This window comes from Mchenga conophoros, linkage group LG12 (assembly GCF_057382185.1).
Source record: "Mchenga conophoros isolate Kocher_MC1m ecotype Shallow Benthic linkage group LG12, M_conophoros_male_GT1.1, whole genome shotgun sequence".
Classification (NCBI taxonomy): domain Eukaryota; kingdom Metazoa; phylum Chordata; class Actinopteri; order Cichliformes; family Cichlidae; genus Mchenga; species Mchenga conophoros.
This window is the reverse complement of record NC_140537.1, coordinates 17,575,055-17,598,727: the sequence shown is the minus strand read 5'-3', so window position 1 is coordinate 17,598,727 and position 23,673 is coordinate 17,575,055. Positions and strand designations below refer to the sequence as shown.

Below are 23,673 nucleotides of genomic sequence, written 5' to 3'. Positions count from 1 at the left end.
TGAGAACAGGATTGACTAGGAAAACAAAGGAAGGAGACAAAAAAAGGGAAAGATGGAAATCACAGAAGAAAAAGGAAAAGGGGGAGAGAGAAACAGAGAGGGACAAGTAAGAAGAGTGACATTACGGGCTGGGGAGACATAGATGAATACACATGACAAACAGGACAAACAAGGAGGGAAGCAGAAAGGCATGACTGGGGTCCGAGAACGAGGAAGCAAGAGACGTAAACACAGATGACACGACAGACATATTCTGACAGCACAGAGGAGACACCAAGATACAAGGGGACTCTAACAGACAAGAAACTAAACAGTGGATACAAGGAACTCAGAACATAGAATAAACTCAAGACTAACTAATGAACCTTAAATAATAATACATAACAATCAACAAAAACAGAAGAAAACTCTGAAATGCTGGTTCAAATGTCCCAAAACCATGACAGAAGATACTAATGGAAGAAGTACAGAGACAAGACTAAGGGAACAAGAACTTTGGTCAACCTGTTTTTTTTTTACTGGAAATCTCAAATAACATAGTAGAGGATTAACAGGAAATGAAAAAAATGTAATAAGACAAAGAAAGCAAAGATAATTAATAGAATCTACAAACAAGTCAATTGCTCAAAGCCGAAACAATTCATTAATAAGATCACAAATGTCCAAAAACACAAAACACTGGGTCAAAGTTAAACCACACACTTATCACTCTATGTCATTTTAAAAGTGCTTTCTAAACACACTGAAAATTAATAAGGCACTTTGATGTTTTCACAGGACCAGATACATAAAGCTTAGTAAAAGCCTCCAAATCTTCAGCCAATTAGTACATGCATGGAATGCATCATTTATTCCACACCACATATATATTAAATCCCATGAGATTTCTCTCAAAAACACTCAGACACTTTAAATTAAAACATTGCTGAACCTTCTCTACAAACACAAAAAAAACCTTTGCTTTGTTTTCTATACACCTGTTGCCATCTACTGGTGGAAAAGTAAATGTATTTATACTGAAAGAGGTAAAAACTTTACACTAATTGTTCATTCAAGTCCCTTACATAGACAAACATCAACATACATTAACTGGTATGTATGTTAAATAAAGGACTCTATCACTCCCTTTTGCTAACAGCGTTGCGATATACCCTGGGGCAAAAATTTTTTAGAACCTTAACACAACATAGTACCAAAGCAAACACTCTGTGTGTGTGTGAGTGAGTGTGTGTCTGTGTGTGTTTGTGTGTGTGTGTAGGAGGAGCACACACACACACACACACACACACACACACACACACACACACACACACACAGAATAAGAAATGTCAGTAACACCATTTCAGCTTTTGATCAGCACCATGGACAGCAACTGCACACATTTATTTGAACTTAAGCTATAATCTCATATTAGCTGAGAACTGTTTGAGCTTGTATGTCTATAAGCATGGAAAAAGAGAGAGAGAACCCCAATAACCACGGGTCCTCACAAACTGAGTAGACAGGGCCACTGTACAAAACAAGAACATTCATTTATAGAATTAATTATTTATCAATCATTTCCAGTGGTCCAGCTTTTTCATGCACTCATATTACATATGATTACACATTTTAAACATAACTGATAATAAGGTTTAAGTCTTTTTAAAAGCACAAACTCCTCACCATCAGAACTTCGTCTTTCAGGCCTTTAGCTAATATCAAAAGTCCCGATGTTATTCTCTGCTCTCCTTCCCCATTTGCAGTGCTATAATTTTACTTTGCACAACATCATTTAAATGCCCCTATTGAAATACTCGATAAGACACTTGTTGAAAAATATATTGTTCTGTAGTTGACATCAACGAGTTTTCATGGATTTTCCATCTTCCCAGCATGTCTTCCCATCAAAACTTTTTAGTAAAGGCAGTGGAGTCTGAAATAACTGAGAAATATTTACAGCTAAAACTCAGTTCATTAAAAAATGTATACTGCATGAATAAAGTTGAGCTGTGAATCACTAGGTAGAATTATGACTCATATATACTTATATACGATTATTAAATAATAATCTTTCTGCCCTTAGCAACATAGCATATGTAAGCTGCACAGTTGGGAGGGTGTGTTTGACAACTGGGCTATTCCTACTTTCTATCAGTTGTGCACCACCCCGAGTACATTGTTGAAGCTTGTATTAATGATGGATTAAGCAAACCAGATCAAGCTTTTAGGAATCTGTGTAAAGGAATGGGCTCAGCCCACCCAAAAAAAATGCAGAAAGTAAATGGGTTTTTTTGTTTCTGTTCCACCACTTAACAAGCAGAGACGCACATGCTTTGTTATCTAACCGATGCTGCATGTAGCGACAGACTCTCAGGAGTGTGCTCTCTCATAATAAAAACAAAAGAAACTTTCAGTCGGGGCATGTTTAAAGTTTCATATTTATAACATCATGTCCCCTCAGGTTCCAGGTATTAAACACCTATTATACAGAAGTGGAAAAAAGAAAATAGCAGCATGGTCTTTTCTGGAAAAAAGAAAATAGCAGCATGGTCTATACAGCAACACTAATTTGTATGTGTACATGCCTATGAAATATGAACCAAATGAATTCTCATGCAGTTGCATAACAAATACAGTTTATGCATATAACGGTTTTATTGAATCCACCTGGACGCAAACTATAACTAGCGAGCCACTTTATGATGGAAAGCATGTGTGCACAGTCACAATGTTGGTAAGTGCTGTTTGTATCACAGTTTTAAAGGACCATGTGGTTTTTTCAAGTCACGTATATCCTGCTGCCACTAAACTTAAACAGTTTAAAAAGTGCAAAAAGTGCTGTATGTACTAGAATAGATAAGACCTATTGCACTTGTATTAGTTGTTATTCATTCTAATACACTGTTTTTCAGTTTTACTACAGTACCTTTGCTGAAATTTGAGGCATTTATTTCATGTTCTTCAATTATTAGTTTAGCATCCTGTCTGGAATCAGGTTGGGATCTACCTCATCCTAGGTACTAATATCATTCAAGTTGGTAAATACTTGAATATGTTGGCCAACTAACTGTAACCTTTTCATGTTCCCATTTAGTGCTAAACAGGGAGTGAAGTGTGTTTAAACCTGTTTCTCCAATTGCTTCATATAATGGGAATTGACACTGAAAGGGAAGTGCAGATAGACACATTTCCATTTCTTTATTGTAATGTAATCCATTGTTAATATAAATATTTTTATATTTTTATAAGCATGCAGGGTGACCTGCAGGTCCGCATGCTAAGCATGCTTAGCATGCACGGGTGCATGCAAGGGTGACCTGCATGCAGGGTGATGGTGACCTGCATGCGAATGTGGCAGGATGAATGTTATCCCGCGGTCCAACCCACTTTCAGCCTGGCCCATTAGGGGGCGCTGGTATAAATAGTGGCCATTTGAGTGTCTCTGCATTGCTTGCCTGTGATCTCCTTTTTGGTCACCTGACTTCCTCGGTGTGGTAGAGATCGTTTGTGGGTTACTCCTCTAAAGTCTCCATCGCGGCTGGTCGTAGCTATAGAAGCCTCCTCTGAGCTATTCTGCTTACATTCTATGACCCGGCTTACTTGGTACGTAATCAACTTTTGTTACGCTCTCTGTCTTCTATTGTTCTTTTATAGTAATTATTTATTATGTTTCGCAGGAAGTGTGGGCCTTAGTTTTGCGCCAAGCTACGTGAACTGAAGTGCTGCTGTTTTGCCTTGCTGTGCTTTTACCGTCTGTTCCCGTTGTGAGAATTCTTTCCCTGCTGCTGTCAGCTTTTTCAGTGGACGTCGGCGAGGACAACGGCCATATGCATGCCGGTTATCGGAGTCAGCTGGCGTGCATATTGATTGACTGTTAACTTATCGTCGTGTGGACGGCAAGTTGGAGCAGTACGGCGATTCCGTTTGCTCCAGATTTTAGAGTTTTATTCAGATTGTATGTTGTTTTATTGCTTTTTGATTTGTAGTTTGGATTCTCTGTTACACCACTGGTGGGAGGCCCTTTTTCTAGCTGTGGATCACCAGTGTGGTCTTGCAGTTGGGTTATCCCCCGGTGCTACACATTAGTTTGTTGTAATATATTAAAATTTTCTTTGTTTCTTTTTATTCAGATGCGGAGTGCCGACGTGGAGGAGACTAGGGTGCCTTGGTGGTGGGATCCCTTGAGTGTACACACCTGCCTTAGTTTATTAGTGTGAGTGTGTGTGATAGTGTGTTGCACTTGTGTTTTGGGTGTGTTTTCTTTCTTTAGTTTGTGTGTGGCATCCCTGCCCCTCCACTGGTAAGCCTCAGCTCTGAATACCTTTTTAAGCATATTTGTACTTGAATATTTATGATTGTGCTTTTATATGGTGTTTTAAATAATTATTAATAAATTGTGAATTTGTTGATCATTGAACCTCGTCTCTGGACTGAGTATAGCGAACCTAAGTGCCTTTTTGGTGATTTAGTGTCATTTCCAGTATTCTCTGGGTGAAATTCCCAGGGTGGCGTTGTCTTTTTAAAACTGCAAAGAGTATTTACTTTATACCCCATCCTCGTCTCGCCACAAACTTGGCGTTGTTGTCGACAGGATATACTCTTTAAAACAGAGACGTGTGTTCTTCTTTTTTTGTTTGGTGTAACGTAAATTGTTTTTTATATTATTTTGTACAGAATAAAGGCAAAGCAGCAGCTACTTTGGTGTGGGATTTCACAGCTGTGTTACAGAGATGGAGGAAGAGTTACAGGAACTCAGGGACTTGATCGCGCAGCTGAAAGCAGACAATGAGAGGCTGCGTCAGGAGAGGGCTGTTGGGTCAGGTACTAGTGCTACACCTTCTACTTCAACTGCATCATCTGTTAACCCCCCAACGGCTGGTGTCTCTGTAGCAGAGAGACTAGTTTTTGTGCCCCGTGACAGAAAGTGCCCTATGTTTAGAGGAAAATCAGGTATAGGGTTGAATGAATGGTTGGAGGAAATAGAAGGTTGTGCTAGAGCACGTCATTTGTCTTTGGCTGATAAAGCATTTTTCCTGTTTGACCACCTAGAAGGGGAAGCACGTGAGGAGATCAAATATCGCTCTAGTGCAGAGAGGACTGATCCTGCTAAGATAATCACTATATTGCAAGAACTGTATGGCTGTTCAGACTCCTATGTAGCATTGCAGGAAGCTTTCTTCTCTAGAAAACAGCAGGAAAGTGAGACGCTGCAAGAGTTTTCCCTCGCTCTCTTGGGTCTTATGGAGAAAGTTAAATCGAGTGCCCCTAATGGCATGCCCAATGCTGACGTTTTATTAAGAGATCAATTTGTTGAACAGGTCTTAGATAGTACCTTGCGGCGGGAGTTAAAGCAGCTAGTAAGGAGGCAGCCCACACTGACATTGCTGGAGATTAGAGGGGAAGCTATTAGGTGGGAACGTGAAGGGTTGCCTAGTGGCGTTAGGCATAGAAGCAGTTCTGTCCCTTCTGTTTATGGCATTCAGTATGGGGTCCATAGCGGTCCCTCAGGAATAGCTCAGTCTACCCATTTGTCTGAGATGAGCGAGATGAAGGAATTGTTAAAGCGCCAGCAGGAGCAACTTAATCAGCTCACTCAGAGCATTGCTCGATTGCAGGGCCCCCATCGAATGCCTCGCTCAGGACGGGGCGACTCCATTATATGCCGTCGTTGTCAGCAACCTGGACATGTTGCTCGGGAGTGTGATGGGGAACGCGTTCCTCGTTCCCGGCCTCCTCCGCAGGCCCCTCTGCATAATCGCAGGCACTCTCCTTTAAATACGGCTTCGGAAAACTAGCACCCTCCGTATTGCCGAGCCACAGTTCGGGTGGGGTGTCTATTGGCTCAAGGGTTGTTTCTAATGGTCCAGAGGCAGTCTCGAAATTAATTTCATCCTGTCCTCATATAGATGTGGACATGGGCGGTATAAAAGTACCTTGTTTGGTTGATACAGGGTCCATGGTCTCTACCATTACTGAGAGTTTTTTCCGCCAGCATTTTGAGTCCTGGGGTCAAGAGCGTCTCCAAGCTTGTCATTGGTTGCAGCTTAAAGCGGCTAATGGGTTGTCCATCCCTTACCTTGGCTACATCGAGCTAAGTGTAGAGCTCTGTGACAAGTTCCTTCCACAGTGTGGCGTGCTGATCGTTAAAGATCCTCCAGGTGCAGGACCTTCCACGGTTCCGGGTGTATTGGGGATGAATGTCATTCGGAAGTGTTACCACGAGCTTTTTGGGCAACACGGTGAAGCATTGTTTAGTTTGGGCTTTGCCACAGAGGTCCCTAAACCCCTTGTGCAGGCACTGCAAGAGTGCCATGACGTTAGTATAAGAGCCCCACTGGATTTGTCTGGCCATGTGAGAGTGAGGGGTAAGCGAGCATGTTGCATTCCGGGTGGTGTAATGAAAGTAGTGGCCGCCACCTGTTCTGAGCAATATTCAGGTGCCACTGTGTTATTTGAACCTACTGATGTTAACTTGCCTGCTGGACTTTTAGCGTCCCCTGCATTGGTTCGAGTGGTTAGAGGTACTGCATACATACCAGTTGATGTAGGGACTACGGCGGTCTTGCTTTACCCTAGGACCGTTATAGGGACCCTGGAAGATGTTCATGTGGTCAGTTTGCCCGCTGGTGTGACAGAAGTACTCCCTAACGTAGCCACAATGGCATCTTACACCGCCACTCCTACTGTGCAGGATCAGATGGAAGGGATTGATTTGTCTAAACTGTCAGCAGAGGAACAGGGACAGGTGAGGTCTCTCCTTAAGAAATACAGCTCGGTCTTTTCTGCTCATGACACTGATTTGGGTTGCACTAACTTGATCTCCCATGACATTCCAGTCTTAGACGATATCCCCGTGCGGCAGCGTTATAGGCGCATCCCCCCTTCAGAGTACGAGGTTGTGAAAGAGCATATTAACCAGTTGTTAGGGGCCGAGGTGATTAGAGAGAGTAGCAGCCCCTATGCTTCTCCCATTGTGCTCGTTAAGAAGAAGGATGGCAGCCCGCGCATGTGTGTTGATTATCGGCAACTGAACAACAAGACAAGGAAAGATGCATTCCCCCTGCCGCGCATTGAAGAATCCTTAGATGCGCTGACTGGTGCCCGTTGGTTTTCCACCATGGATTTAGCAAGTGGCTATAATCAGGTCCCAGTTACGGAAGAGGATAGGCCCAAGACTGCCTTCTGTACTCCTTTCGGCCTATTTGAATGGAACCGAATGCCATTTGGGCTCTGTAATGCCCCTAGCACCTTCCAGAGACTAATGCAACGCCTTTTCGGTGATCAACAGTGCCAGTCTCTGCTTCTCTATCTTGATGGCATTGTAATCTTTTCATCAACAGTATCGCAACATCTTGAGCGGCTGGATGTGGTGCTAGGTCGGCTTCAGCAGGAAGGTTTAAAAGCCAAGCTTGCCAAATGTGCCTTTTTCCAGCGGGAGGTTCGCTACCTAGGCCATGTCATCTCCGATCAAGGTGTCTCTACGGACCCTAGCAAGGTGGAAGTGGTGGCTAACTGGCAGCCTCCTAAGACTGTTTCGGAACTACGCTCCTTCCTTGAGTTTGCCAGCTATTATCGCCGTTTTGTGGAGGGTTTTGCCAAGTTGGCGGCACCTCTGCATAGACTGGTGGCAGAGTGGGGAGGCAGAAAATCAAAGAAGAGGTCAGAGCATGGTGTCGTGGAGAACTGGACTGCAGAGTGTGCTCAAAGTTTTGAGGCATTAAAGACTAAACTGACAACAGCACCAGTGCTCGCTTATGCAGATTTCTCTTTGCCTTTTATTTTAGAAGTGGATGCCAGCCATGCCGGCCTAGGGGCAGTGCTTTCCCAGGAGCAGGGAGGTAAGGTGAGGCCAATAGCCTATGCCAGTCGGGGTTTGAGGCCCACTGAGCGCAATATGCTAAATTATAGCTCAATGAAGCTGGAGTTTTTGGCACTTAAGTGGGCCATGACTGAGAAATTTAGAGAGTACTTGTTGGGCCACAAGTGTATTGTTTACACCGACAACAATCCTCTTAGTCACTTGTCTTCTGCTAAACTTGGGGCTACTGAACAGCGCTGGGCAGCTCAGCTCGCTTCGTTTGACTTTGACTTAAAGTACAGGTCAGGAAGGAGTAATAAGAATGCAGACGCTTTATCTCGCCAGCATCCACCTGATCCTCAGGAGATTAAAGCCATGGTTCCTGGTACAGCCTTGCCTGGACCTCTTCAACAAGCCTTGCGGCTGGGACCAGCTGAGGTATCACAAGCTGCCATTACAGTTTTGCCCCATCTCACTACTCCTGATCTTCATACCCTCCAACAGGTCGACTCAGTGATAAAGGAGATCTTGGTGTTCTGGAGACGGAAGCAGCGACCCAGCTTTGAGGAGCGGCAGCAGCTTGCTCCACTTGCTCTGGTGCTGCTACGACAATGGGATCGTCTGATCGAAAGGGAAGGAGTTCTGTATCGTCAGGTTCATCGCCCTGACGGTGCCGAGGTGGTACTTCAGCTTTTGCTGCCTAGTGCACTAATTGAGCAGGTGTTGACTCATGTTCATCAGGAGCACGGCCATCAAGGTGTGGAAAGGACCCTAGCGCTTCTCCGCTCACGGTGCTACTGGCCAGGTATGTCTGCTGAGGTAGCTCGTTGGTGTCAGAGATGCGAACGTTGCCAAGTTGCAAAAGACACCCAACCAGCAGCTCAAAGTTTCATGGGACATTTGTTGGCTTCTCGACCAAATGAAATCTTGGCCATTGATTACACCTTGCTCGAACCTTCCCGGAATGGGCTGGAGAACGTTTTGGTGATGACTGATGTTTTCAGCAAGTATACATTGGCTGTCCCCACTCGTGACCAATGTGCTGCTACAGTGGCCCAGGTTCTCGTGACTGAGTGGTTTTCGAAGTTTGGTGTACCAGCGCGTATCCATTCCGATCAGGGTCGTAACTTTGAAAGCTCCCTGATCCAGCAGCTCTGCAGGTTTTATGGTATCGAGAAGTCCCACACTACTCCTTATCATCCGGCTGGAAATGGTCAGTGTGAACGTTTTAATAGGACTTTGCACAATTTGTTGTGGACCCTGCCAGTATCCAGAAAAAGAGACTGGAATGTATGTTTGCCCCAGTTACTCTACTGTTATAATACCACTCCACATCAGGCTACTGGGGAAACCCCATTCTTATTGATGTTTGGGCAAGAACCCAGGTTGCCAGTGGACTTTCTGTTGGGCAGAGTACCGGACCCCATCAGTGGAGATGTGCACGAGTGGATTCAGGAGCATCAAGCCCAGCTACAGGTTGTACAGGAAGGAGCCAAGGAACGATTGCAATTGGCTGCCGACCGCAGAAAGAGGCACCACGATAAAAAGGTGAAAGAGGCACCATTGAACAATGGCCAGTTGGTGTTCCTGCGCGATCTGAGTGGAAGAGGGAGATGTAAAATCCAAGATCGATGGAAACCCGTGGTATATAGAATCCTGAAGGCACCTAAAGGAGGTGGGGCAGTATATACCATTGCACCTGCAGATGATCCCAGCAGTGTGAAGCATGTTCATCGTACCTTGTTGAAGGCTGTGGTAACGGCAGCTACACCATCAGAAGGGCCTGCTCCAAGCAGTAGCTCACATGGCCCAGAAATATCCTCCCCAGAACCAGGACATGACTCATCACGTGACAGTGACCTGTTATTCCTGAGCATAGGAGCTCCTCAAGTAAATGTTTCACCATCTTACAGCCCAGTGGCAGTGATTCCAAGTAGCCCTGAGTTGTTGCTTCCACCAGAAGACCGAACTTCCGATGTTCCAGCCACTTGTACAGTTACTCCGAGTGTAGCACCAGTTCCATCTAGCTCTCTTCCTGCTCCCTCTACGAGTTCTGATACAAGAAATGTGGTGGTGCGAAAAACAACCCGGTCCACAGCTGGCCAGCATTCAAACATCCATCATCTCCCAAGACCAACAGGGGAGGTGGCACAAGGGGCTGCTAACTCTATTTCTGAGCCTAGGGTACATGCTGTCTCTGCATTTTTTTAGGCCTTGGGACTAATCTGGGTGTCTTTGTAATTCATCGTCGGGGCGACGATGCAAGAAGGAGGGGTAGAATGTGGCAGGATGAATGTTATCCCGCGGTCCAACCCACTTTCAGCCTGGCCCATTAGGGGGCGCTGGTATAAATAGTGGCCATTTGAGTGTCTCTGCATTGCTTGCCTGTGATCTCCTTTTTGGTCACCTGACTTCCTCGGTGTGGTAGAGATCGTTTGTGGGTTACTCCTCTAAAGTCTCCATCGCGGCTGGTCGTAGCTATAGAAGCCTCCTCTGAGCTATTCTGCTTACATTCTATGACCCGGCTTACTTGGTACGTAATCAACTTTTGTTACGCTCTCTGCCTTCTATTGTTCTTTTATAGTAATTATTTATTATGTTTCGCAGGAAGTGTGGGCCTTAGTTTTGCGCCAAGTTACGTGAACTGAAGTGCTGCTGTTTTGCCTTGCTGTGCTTTTACCGTCTGTTCCCGTTGTGAGAATTCTTTCCCTGCTGCTGTCAGCTTTTTCAGTGGACGTCGGCGAGGACAACGGCCATATGCATGCCGGTTATCGGAGTCAGCTGGCGTGCATATTGATTGACTGTTAACTTATCGTCGTGTGGACGGCAAGTTGGAGCAGTACGGCGATTCCGTTTGCTCCAGATTTTAGTTTTATTCAGATTGTATGTTGTTTTATTGCTTTTTGATTTGTAGTTTGGATTCTCTGTTACACCACTGGTGGGAGGCCCTTTTTCTAGCTGTGGATCACCAGTGTGGTCTTGCAGTTGGGTTATCCCCCGGTGCTACACATTAGTTTGTTGTAATATATTAAAATTTTCTTTGTTTCTTTTTATTCAGATGCGGAGTGCCGACGTGGAGGAGACTAGGGTGCCTTGGTGGTGGGATCCCTTGAGTGTACACACCTGCCTTGTTTAGTTTATTAGTGTGAGTGTGTGTGATAGTGTGTTGCACTTGTGTTTTGGGTGTGTTTTCTTTCTTTAGTTTGTGTGTGGCATCCCTGCCCCTCCACTGGTAAGCCTCAGCTCTGAATACCTTTTTAAGCATATTTGTACTTGAATATTTATGATTGTGCTTTTATATGGTGTTTTAAATAATTATTAATAAATTGTGAATTTGTTGATCATTGAACCTCGTCTCTGGACTGAGTATAGCGAACCTAAGTGCCTTTTTGGTGATTTAGTGTCATTTCCAGTATTCTCTGGGTGAAATTCCCAGGGTGGCGTTGTCTTTTTAAAACTGCAAAGAGTATTTACTTTATACCCCATCCTCGTCTCGCCACACTAAGCATTAAGCATGAAAGAGGGAAAAAATGACATGGTACGAACAGTTTTGGTGGACAGAAAACTGTATTCGTGTTTAAGAGGGACTTTCCAGGGTAATCTCGTCCAAACATGCAGGGTGACCCTGCATGTTTGGACGAGATACAGGTGCACTTGCAGGGTGGCTGTCAGTGTGATCCAGTGGGTTCGTCCATTTACTTTCAACAGGCCTTAGCATGCTAAGCATGCAGGGTGACCTGCAGGCGAGAAAATGAGGGCAAATCTGTTCTGAAAGTATTCTGGCTGTCAGTGTGATCCAGTGGGTTCGTCCATTTACTTTCAACAGGCCTTAGCATGCTAAGCATGCAGGGTGACATGCTACTTTCAACAGGCCTTAGCATGCTAAGACCTGTTGAAAGTAAATGGACGAGCCCACTGGATCACACTGACAGCCAGAATACTTTCTCTGCAAGAACAGATTTGCCCTCATTTTCTCTCCCTTACACTTGGATAAAAACTGGGTATCCACATATCTTGTTGATAAATGGCAAGTAAATGCAAATTCTTAAAAGGCAAAGAATAAGAAAAACAAAGATGGCAAATAACTGAGTATTCATATGCTATTACAAGCATTTGATCGTAGATTACTTAATTTAATAGACTACTCATACGATAAAAACATCGAAACCATAATATTATCTCTAGATGCAGAAAAAGCATTTGACAGAGTTAATTGGAAATTTTTATTCGCAACTTTACACAAATTTGGTTTTGGAAACTCTTTCATAAACTGGATAAGAATATTATACAATTCCCCAACGGCTCGTATCAGAACAAATGACCAGACATCCTCCAGCTTCTGTCTCCTGAGGGGCACCAGACAGGGATGCCCACTCTCCCCTTCACTTTTTGCAATTTTTATCGAACCTCTAGCAGCAGCATTTAGACAGGCTACAACAATTAAGGGCATAAAATGTAAGAACATAGAACATAAAATCAGTCTCTATGCGGATGATGTGTTGCTTTTTCTGCAAAACACACAAACCAACCTCTCTGAGGTAATTACTTTAATAAACTGGTTTTCAAGAGTTTCAGATTATTCAATTAACTGGCCAAAATCTACAGTTCTCCCCATTAACTGCTCCTTCCATAATTCTTCCTCTGCCCCACTGCAATCCGGAAATATTAAATATTTAGGTATTAATATCTCTCCTAAGCTTTCAGACTTAACTAAACTAAACCACATCCCACTTCTAAAGAAAGTAGAAGGCGATCTGACTAGATGGAAATCTTTACCCATATCACTCATGGGAAGGGTCGCCACTATAAAAATGATGATCTTGCCAAAAATAAATTACTTATTTTTGATGATCCCTAACAAACCATCACAAGATTGGTTCAGATCTCTGGATTCATATATTTCCAAATTCCTTTGGAAAGATAAACCCCCGCGTATTAGCTTAAAAACGCTACAAAGAACCAAGGATAGAGGAGGATTAGATCTGCCTAATTTTCACCAATACTTCTTAGCCAACAGGCTTCAGTTCATCTCAGAATGGTTAAAACATACCTTCTTAGTTGAGCCCTGGCTAGATGTTGAACAGGCACTATGCAAGGATCTAGAGATTTCGGACCTACCATTTATTAGCTCAAACATCAAAAGACATGAATGCTTTAAAAGTATCAACATCAGCTTTTCTCTAACAGCATGGTGGGAGTTTCTAAAAATAACGGAGTCTTCATTAATCCCATGCAAACGTACACCTATCTGGAATAACCCTGACATATTACAAAACAATAATATGATTAATTTCCCAGAATGGAGTTGTAAAGGAATTAAATACTTAGAACATATATTAGAGGGAACAGAATTTATTCCATTTGACAGACTAGTTGAACAATATGGGATCAACAAGACAAGGTTTTTAGAATATCAACAAATTAAATCCATAGTAAAAAAGAAATTTAACCTCAGTCAAGTTGAATTACAAACACCACTAAGTGCGGCACATTTTCTTACTCTTAAATCCCCCAAATTATTATCTAAAATATACAGAACACTTTCTAAATTAGATGAATCAATATCCCTTCCTACTGCAAAGTGGGAAGCAGATTTATCAGTCAACCTAGACCAAAACTTCTGGTCTCAGATTTGCTTAAAAACTTTTAAATTAATTAAAAATCCCAGTCTGCAATTAATACAATACAAAATACTTCATAGAGTGCACTATACAGGTCATCGGATGTTCAAGATGGGCTTTACATCTTCCAACAACTGCTCACACTGTCAAGGCAATACACCAGACAATTACATCCACGCTCTTTGGTTCTGTCCACCAGTGCAAAAGTTTTGGCGCGAGATATGTGAAGACTTATCAAAGTGTCTGAAATGTAACATTCCAACTTCCCCCTTAGTGTGTCTACTGGGCAGCTTAGATAATGTCACTTCAGAAAAGAATATAGCCCATATGATCTTCACTGCCCTATGCATAGCCAAGAAAACAGTCCTCATGAACTGGAAAAATAAAAATAATCTTAATTCTAACCAATATAGAAATTAATTATTAGATTACATTAGTCTTGACACAGCCTCTGCCACCACATTAGATCAATTGCTCTGGGCCCCTTTTATCAGCTCCATCACCTAGTGGGGGTGGGGGGTCATAGTTTGGTCCCGCCTTCACTGTTGTGATTGGTGAGGGGGTAGGGACAGGCTTAGGGCGTCGGGGGGTTCCCCGGAGGCATCTTCCTTGGGGGGCTCAACCCGGGGTAGCGGTCACGTCCGGTTGGGGGCTCTGTTGGCTCTCAGGTGACTGTTTCCTCGCGGCTGCGTGCAGCGGGGCTAGGGGAGGGTCTGTGCTGACGGACGTGGGTTACTGACCTGGCAACCTGGCTGCCCCTGGGTGGGTCCGGGATGGGCGTGAGGTTCTGGGGGCGCTCCGTCTCTGGGCTGGGGCCCGGGCCGGGCCTCGGGGGCTTGGGTCCTGGTTGGTGTGTTGCCGGGGTTGTGGGCAGGTGGGTGCATGGGGGCCCGGCCCTGGAGCAGGGTGCCGCCGGTGCGTCGAGCCGCCTGGGGGGCTCTTCAACTGGTGGGGGGGATGGTCACATCTTGCAGGAGCTTTCTTCTCTTCAGGAACTCTCTGCAGGAGGGGGAGATACAGGAGAGGTGGAGGAAGATCTCAGCCTGGGCGTTTACCGTCTTATGTAGTCTGGAAGATGTGTGGATGGTGGGGTGGGTGCAGTTTTCTCTGTGGTGGGGTTGGGTGGACTGTCCAGGGCTCTGTGGAGCCGGAGGGCGCTACTGCACTGGGCCCCGGTCTGATGGGCCTGGGCCCCCCTTCCCTGGCGGGTCGCGAAGGGTGGGAGTGCCTACTGGGGTCAGCGGGGGAGCTGGCCCCAGGGAGGGGTTACCTGCCCCTCCCTTCCTTCCCTCCCCATCTCCAGCTGCCTCCCTCTTCCCGCTCCTCCACAACCACCCACACATGCAGGGCCTTGGAGTGGGGGTATGTCACCAGGGTGCAGAGGAGGCTACCCCCCCCCCCCCCCCCCCCGTCCCCTTCTGGCTGCTCTGCCTCAATTTTATCCCACAACTTAGACATTCACATTATTCACACTCTCATTACACATACATATAGGATCTTGGGGGTGGGCACAATCACGGAGTCCAAATTACCATCAGGGTGTATACCTCACCCCTGACGTCGTTGCCCACCTCTCAATTTTAAATACACTTAGTCATTGAGGGCTAGCAGGAGGGACTATGCGCTTACCTGCTGCTCCTTGGCAGGTAGCTCCATGCCCTCCTGGGTTTTAATTGCACCTTAGAACACATATGCATCAACACTACAATGAGCGGGTGGAGGGAGGTTTGGAGTCTTCTCCCACCCCCATTCTCTGCGGCCTGCTGGAGCGGGAGGGCTAGTAGGAGGAGTTGGCCGTCCGACTGCGGTCTGGGGTGTGGGGCCTCCCTGCTGCTGCAGAGTCGGGGTGGTCTGCCTCTCCCCACCGCAGGGAAAAGGGTAACACCACCTGGGTCTGGGTGCAATTCCCCCCTCCAGGGGCAAGGGTACCTAGACCCGGTTTGTAGAGTACGCTTGGGGAGTGTGATTGTGTGTACAGCGTCTCTTTATGTCTGTCTCCACGTTGGTTGAGTGTGGAGTGAGTGCATATGAGAGCATGAGGGTGGGAATGGATGTTTGTGTCTGTGTGTGCCTGTATGTCTGTGTCTATATGTCAGGTTGGGTATCAGACGCCACCTCTCTGGGGACACCTCAGGCCCTCCAAGGTTTGGAGGCCTATCTCCACCCACCACCACTTCCCCTGCCGGTGGCGGACTCCCTCAGGTGTCGGTGTGTTGGTGGTTCTTTGTGTCTGGGGGTGGGCGTCCGGGTACACACCGGCTCACTCCTTGGCGGCCGCTTGTCGGGGCCTGGGGTCTGGGGCTCGCTCGGGCCCCTTTGGAGGTGGGGTGTCCCCGGCCTCTCGGCCTGGGGCTCGGTCACTCAGGCACAGCTGGGGGCCGGCGGAGCTCACGGGCGCGTCACTGCAACTCCCCCTGACTTCTGCTCCGCGGCTGCTGGGCGAGCCCTCATCTGGGACTCTCCTCAGCTCTTACTGGGACAGTGGCGCGGCTGCCCCTCTGTTGGTCTTCCATGGTCTCTTGTGTTCTGGGGGCCTCTGGATGTCTGGAGTTTTGATCTCCTCCATACCCGCTTCACACCCTGGAGGACGGGGCTGTGGCCCCCCCACACTCCCTAGCAGATCATTACATGGAGAAACCTTTGGAATGCAAGCATGCTGATCCACACAGGTATGCACACATGGGTATTCACAGACGCGGACTAAAGCTTTCTTGGCTGCTGCCTCAAAGCACACTGTGCGCTGTCTATCTTGCGTGCTGCACAATATCGTTTATTATTTAGTAAATATTGATATCTATGACTAGCTAGTTTATTGTGATGGTGCTTTGTTTTCTCTATTATTATGTTGCTCTTTGTTGTTTGCTGTCTCCTCTGTTTGTTTTTTTTGTTTGTTTTTTTTTTTTTCTCCATACAGGTGACCCAGGAGTTCTTTTTTTTTTCTCTCTCTCTTCCCCCCCCTTCTCACCGTCTCTTCTCCCCTTTGGTTTTCTTTCTTTCTCTCCCCCTCTTTCTCTCATTCATTCCCCCTGTCCTATTTATTAAAAAAAAAAAAAAAAAAAAAAAATGACAAAGGATGAACTGAAGCTCTGCCATCACGTAATGTCGCATACTGCTGTTTCTGATGTCATTTAGAAAAAAAACAAAAACAAAAAAAACAAAAAAACAAGCATTTGATTTATTTTCTGACTTGTTTTGTACAAATGTTGTAATTAAAACAAGATTGAAAAGACATTTTCGAGAATCTCTTGCGCTCACTTGTCACCCACATTTTTGACTAAAAATAGATCTGCAGTGCAAACGTATCTAGGAGCACACGTGTGAATAACAAGTATGACATCACTGGGTCCAGGCAGCCCTCAGTCCCAGTCGCAGCAACAGCAGTGAAGATGATGTCATTGTTTAACGATGAGCTCGTGCACACACACACAGCTAGAGGCAAAGAGGTGGGTGAGTGGAAACAAAATGGGCCAAAACGGCAACTCTTGTTCGAGTAATCGCCCTTAAAATCTTTACTGGCAAAAAGCTTGCGTAAGTCTTTCATTAAGCCACCGGTTCAACAAGCTCCAACATGAAGAAAAACGAACGTTGTAAAAGCTCACATCCACCGTTTTTTGTTTTACACCGCGAAAATATGCAGTAAAGCTACAGCAGGTACATTAAACATATGCAGATAAGCTTCATCTGATGCGATGTTCAAATTAAGCGTCTCGGTGTCAGCAGCCGTCCTAATTTCAGTGACACCTTTAACAAGTAGGGGCGAGTCCAAAGGGATCCAAAGGGTGTAATACTAGATCATATTACATTTCAAAGCTTTAGTAACATTATTTTCCAGATTTTGATTCAAAACTGTCACCCTGTAATCGCAGTTGTACCAGTCAAAGGAGCTTGCAAAGAAAAGCGTCTGGACTTCTTTAAGTTGCTTGAAGACGTTTCACCTCTCATCCGAGAAGCTTCTTAAGTTCTAAGGTCAAATGGTGGGGAGTCCCATATTTAAACCTAGTGGGAGTATCCCCCCACAGAGGGACAAAAGGACCCCCTGATGATCCTCTAATCGCCTGAGCCAAGGTGTGAAACTGGGTGTGGGTCCCAATCAGCCAGGGTTTCGGGTGAGCTCATTGTGAAACCTGACCCCACCTTATCATGCGAATTCCTGAGGTCAGATGGCCCAGGATGTGAGTGGGCGTTAAGGCGTCTGGGAAGGGATCTCAAAACTGGATTATAGATGGCAGACAGTTGGTGTCGTAAACCACCGCCTCTGTTCAAAGATGGTCGCTCACAGTGGACATAGATGGCTTCTTTCACTCCTCTTTCAAACCATCTGTCCTCTCTGTCCAAAATGTGAACATTGGCATCCTCGAAAGAGTGACCTTTATCCATTTGTGACAAACATGAGAAAGCAGTGTCAAGCTGCACAACCAACAGTAAACAGCACTAAAAAAACAAAACAGAACTTTATTTTATAAATGCAAAAGTTTTTCCCCTTATCCTACTTACAAAATATTCACTCTCCAATCTGGTACACCTCAGTGAATACACCCACATATAAGATATTAAAAACCATATGGAATATGTTTCTGCACATAGAACATAAATGTTGTTTCAAGCATGAAATTAAAAGTACTTGATAGTGTTGAATGACATTAAAATCATTTTTTCAGGGAAAAAAGTTCAGTTTTAAAATCATAGCAGCTCTAGCTGGTTTCAGAGAAAAGGTGGCAGTGGCAGATTATAATCTCACCACAATCTGTCAACACCTGAGAACACAGCTAACACAGTCTGCACTAAAATATGTTGCTGGCTGTTATGAACTTTAAACGAAATATACTTTACTATTTTCAAGCAGATTAACATTGAAATAGGCAAAAAAAAGCACAAAAAAGCACAGAAACTAATAGAGAAAGGTCTGTCTGAATATATATATATATATATATATATATATATATATATATATATATATATATATGCATACACTACCTATCTTAAAAAAAAACATTAAACATAAAGTAGTGTAAAAACTGAAGTTTTATAGAGAATCAAATACAAAATCATCTCATAAAAGAATTAATGTAATTCTGTGTTTCTGAATTTGCTTTTCTACTTACACAGTCATTTTTCAAAACTCCGATACAGTAACAAGACCTGATAACTATCTGGGGAAAAATCCAAACAGACAGAGATAGCTTGAGAAAAATGGCAGGAAATAAACATGCTGCTGTTATACTGTGCATTCCCAAATGCAGTGACTAGCTGTATTTCTGCAAGACCTTCAGTAAATTTCTTTGGTAGCCTCTTTAGAGTTGTTTGAGGAAGCAACATTGGCAAGTTGGAGGTTCTCCTGGACTGTCCCCTGTTTCTTGTCACGTGCTTCTCCCTCTGTGTGGAAACCAACCATCAACTGGTAAATCACTACGCCAAGAATGGAACCAAGGAATGGGGCAAAAATAGGGACCAGGAACCAGCAGTCTCTAGCCCTGCGGGCAGACAGGATCACACTTATTGCCAGATAAAAAGGGTTAACAAACAGAGAGCAGTGGAAGGGCAATGTGAAGGAAAAATGCATAAAATCTGTCTACTTACGTGAAAACAGCACCCCCCCACCCAGACATAGAGGTGAAAAGACGTGGTCCAAAGTCTCTGGCAGGATTGACTGCATAGCCAGAATTAAAGCCCATGGACAATCCAATGACAAGAACCACAAATCCCACAGTGAAGGCTTCCAGCCCTTGGGGGATAGGGTTGTTGTAAGGATCCACAATGGCCAGAACACAAACTATGAGCGCTGTTGTGCCAATAATCTGTGTTGAGGAGGGGTACAAGTAAGAAGGAATAATGGGATATATCATTTATTATTTCAGAGTTGAAATTATGTGTATGATACATGTTTGAGTTTCAAAAGAGCACCTGATCAAAGAAACCATTGACAAGTGTGAGATGCCTCGCAGGGTAAGTTGAAAATATGCCAGCCGTGTTGTTAATGCTAGTAAAATTAAAACTTCCAGGACGGAGCAACAGAGCATCTAGAGGGATACAAACAATGAAATGTACCATGGATTTTTTTTTTCTTAAAAAAAAACAAGATAATTCTGACTCACCACTGGAAGTCTTCACTTACCATAGTACATGCCAAAAATAATAGCGGAACCAAAAAAAGCACCAATTGTCTGAAAGAGGAAGTACATGGGAAACTTTCTCCAGCGCTCTCTTCCAAGCAGACACAAGGCAAAAGTTACTGCTGGGTTGAGATGGCCGCCTGCAAATGCAGATGTTGACATTATGTCAGTGTGTGCAGTCCATAATCACACAAAATTACAGCCTTGCCTAAAGTAAAGCCACACACACAAACACACACACGCACACCCATAGCTGATTATATCATACACTTCCATAAATCTGATTGATTACCTGACACTTGGCCACAGACCAAGATGCCTAACATGGCAGCAAAGCCAAAGGCAAAGTTGACAGTAAGGAACAAGCCATGGGAACCACCGCTCAACACCCGCTGGGCCACAGCACCACAGCCAAACATCTGAAGAAAGAGTAGAAAAGCAAGTTCAGCTGGATCCTAGTAAGTTACACAACAAAGTACACAACATTATGGTTGTTTCTGTTGTTGAAACAGTTGATATACTGATATATTGACAGTTATATAATCATAGGTTTGACAAGATCCCAGGAACCAAAGGCTTGCAGCCCCAAACCATGACAGAGCCTGGACAGTATTTTACAGATGGCTGTAGACATCCACATCGGTGCCTACCTACGCTTCCACCCTTACACTTAGGCTACGTTCACACTGCAGGTCTTAATGCTCAATTCCGATTTTTTGATCAAATCCGATTTTTTTGTCTGCTCGTTCACACTACAAATAAAATGCGACAGCAAACGCGCTCTAGTGTGAACGCTCAAAGCGGCCCGCATGCGCAAAAGAAGCTGTCACACACAACGAGCTCTGTTTAGACCCAGAGCAACAGTATTGTTTGACTGATGGCCCTTAATATGCAGACTTCGGACTTCGTTTCCCAATTTTTGCTTTAAGTTATTTTGTTATTTACATAATAATGTAAATAACCTAATAATGATCCTTATTGCTGTTTAAGAGAGGAGCGGTGCTTCAAATGATAGCTGCAGATTTCTGTCAGAATCTGCAGATTATACAGTACAAATAAAATGTTCACATTGTCTTCCCAACAGTTTCACTGACATCTACACTGGATGGCTAGGAAGCGTTCGCGATGTCTTCTCGGGCGCTTCTCTGGCGCTGATAATTGGCTTCAGTCTTGTGTCGGTGACGTAAAAGGCGGATTTAATGCGACTTGACCGTTCAAACAGCAGTCGCTTTCTAAAACATCGGATATGTATCGGATTCAGTACCACATACGAAAGTGACCCAGATCGGATTTGAAAATATCGGATTTGCGCCGTTCACACTGTCATAGCATGATCGGATATGGGTCGCATAGGGTCAAAAAAATCGGATTTGATGCGCTTTCGCCTGCAGTGTGAACGTAGCCAAAAAAATCGGATTTGATGCGCTTTCGCCTGCAGTGTGAACGTAGCTAGGCTACGTTCACACTGCAGGTGAAAGCGCATCAAATCTGATTAGGCTACGTTCACACTGCAGGTGAAAGCGCATCAAATCCGATTAGGCTACGTTCACACTGCAGGTGAAAGCGCATCAAATCGGATTAGGCTACGTTCACACTGCAGGTGAAAGCGCATCAAATCCGATTTTTTTGACCCTATGCGACCCATATCCGATCATGCTATGACAGTGTGAACGGCGCAAATCCGATATTTTCAAATCCGATCTGGGTCACTTTCGTATGTGGTACTGAATCCGATACATATCCGATGTTTTAGAAAGCGACTGCTGTTTGAACGGTCAAGTCGCATTAAATCCGCCTTTTACGTCACCGACACAAGACTGAAGCCAATTATCAGCGCCCGAGAAGACATCGCGAACGCTTCCTAGCCATCCAGTGTAGATGTCAGTGAAACTGTTGGGAAGACAACGTTGGAGAAACGTTAACATTTTATTTGTACTGCATAATCTGCAGATTCTGACAGAAATCTGCAACTATCCTTTGAAGCACCGCTCCTCTCTTAAACAGCAATAAGGATCATTATTAGGTTATTTACATTATTATGTAAATAACAAAATAACTTAAAGCAAAAATTGGGAAATGTGAAGTCCGAAGTCTTTATGTTAAGGGCCATCAGTCAAACAATATTGTTTGGTCTGGGTCTAAACAGAGCGCGTTGTGTTTGACGTCTTCTTTTGCGCATGCGGGCCGCTTTGAGCGTTCACACTAGAGCGCGTTTGCTGTCGCATTTTATTTGTAGTGTGAACGAGCAGACAAAAAAAAAATCGGATTTGATCAAAAAATCGGAATTGAGCATTAAGACCTGCAGTGTGAACGTAGCCTTAGACCCTTTCTCATGTGCCGGCTACGGATTTTTAGGCCTGTCACTTATTTTGTCCTCTATTTAACATACACTGCCAGGGCTGTGCGATATGACCAAAATCTCAAACAGAGAACTTTAAGAAATTAATATAGCCACTACAGTGACCATAAAAACGATGAAAAAATATTGCCGTAAACAGTTTATTTTGCGACACCATGAAACAAACAATAGTGTAAAATGAAACGATAGACGTTTTTATATCGTCATCCAATATATATCGTTATATCAAACAGCCCTATACACTGCCCACATGCTCAGATATGACAAGATTTCAGCTCTTAGGGAATCACTTTATATGTGCAAAAATATTATTTATGCCTGTAAAATTGTGTTCGCAAATGTATTTCTGTGATATGATTCATTTTCATGATTGATTGACTTTTGCACAATACCAGTTTCAGCTACCCAATAATGTTATTACTGACGTGTATCCCCTGATGAATAACTGCACCACACCTTCTCCTGTGCCATCAGTAGTGACACTATGTACTGCTCAAACCCAGGCGCATTGAGATTTGGACTTCCATATTACTCCTGTTTATTAAATAATGTGTGATGCTCTAAATGGCTTTTACTTTGAAATGACATAAAAATAAATATTTTATTTCATAAATACCCAATCAGTAATACAAACACCATTCACTAAAGTTTGCATTATGTGATTTATTGCAAATTGCGCCGAATTTAACACTGAAATATGCCACGTCTAATGCCTGATATCTAAGGAGAATTTTTATAAACCTACAACTTCACCGACTCAAGCAGCCGAGGCCACTTTAAGCACTTGTCCAGGTGCATTATATGTAAACTGCCTTGAGCTCGTGTCAAGATGTTTTTATGCCGTGTCAGCCGACAGAAGCAAATAAAATGTTGGGACTTTCACTCCGGGCCTGATGTGGCTATGCGAATGACTGTTAAGACTTCACATAGCCACATCAGGCCGTTCATCTGGTCCTCATCCTGAATGAATAGAGAGAAGAGACCCACCTATTCCTGATAGTAAAAAACATTTATTTTGTTTTATCATTTATTAATGTTGATGTGTTGTTTACAATTTTACTTTGTTTATTGTATTTTTAAAAAAAGAATCTTAAATGAACTTAACCAAGAGCCAGAAAGAGCAGAGAGCCAGCCAGTTTCCTTTTTACAGTGAGTTGATGAGATTGCAGTGTTTCATTTTTTTAGTCATATTTCTAATTAGAGATCGGATTATCATGGAAAAACTAAGAAATCCTGCAGCATCGTAATGCGGGGAAAAAACTGGCACAGTAATTTATAAGAATGTGGTAAGGATCTGACTGTTAAAGACCATTTGCATTCTCCTGTCCAGCTAATCAGTTGATACACACAGATGTCAGCCTTTAAAAAACAAAACAAAAAAAAAGCAGTCCCTCTCTGGATAAATACCGTGTCTCACCTGCCTCTAACCAAGTCTAACCAGGTCCTATCAGTCCTATCCTATCTCAGTTCTCTGTTAGTTACCTTTGAAACATGAGTAAAAACTGTGCTTCCATGTATTAATTTATTAATTACTCAGTGAATTGTTAGTGCATGTTTACTCTCTCACGCAGAACTACACACACACACACACACACACACACACTTACTACAAGGATGAGCGTGCCAAGACACTCTGCTAAGGCTTGACGAAGCAGCAGGTTGCGGATCTGGAAGAAGCGGGACAGTTTACCCAGATACTCCTTTTGTCTGCCCATGTCTTCTTGTCACAGGTTGATGACTTTGAGAAATGACACAGAAACGCACACACAGCTTGTAGGGTCTCCTGAGTGCCTGTGAAGCTGA

The 23,673-nt window shown here is 44.0% G+C and overlaps 1 protein-coding gene across 1 annotated transcript; it reads right to left on the bottom strand.

Annotated features, from left to right (window-relative positions):
• Positions 1–18,405: 18,405 nt before the first annotated feature.
• On the bottom strand, positions 18,406–23,673 carry LOC146562394 (aquaporin-3-like). Its single transcript, XM_085294113.1, has 6 exons — positions 23,478–23,673; positions 19,804–19,930; positions 19,514–19,651; positions 19,303–19,418; positions 18,979–19,196; positions 18,406–18,872 (listed from the first exon to the last, which is right to left on the bottom strand). Exons 1-6 carry the CDS (start codon positions 23,583–23,585, stop codon positions 18,668–18,670), a joined length of 912 nt encoding a protein of 303 aa, XP_085150239.1. The 5' UTR covers positions 23,586–23,673; the 3' UTR covers positions 18,406–18,667.

Coding starts and splice junctions, on each gene's coding strand:
- LOC146562394 (XM_085294113.1), bottom strand. CDS start 23,585: ATGGGCAGACAAAAGGAGTATCTGGGTAAACTGTCCCGCTTCTTCCAG. Junction 19,419..19,513: donor TATTTTTGGCATGTACTATG/GTAAGTGAAGAC, acceptor GTATCCCTCTAG/ATGCTCTGTTGCTCCGTCCT. Junction 18,873..18,978: donor TGGGGGGGTGCTGTTTTCAC/GTAAGTAGACAG, acceptor GTCTGCCCGCAG/GGCTAGAGACTGCTGGTTCC.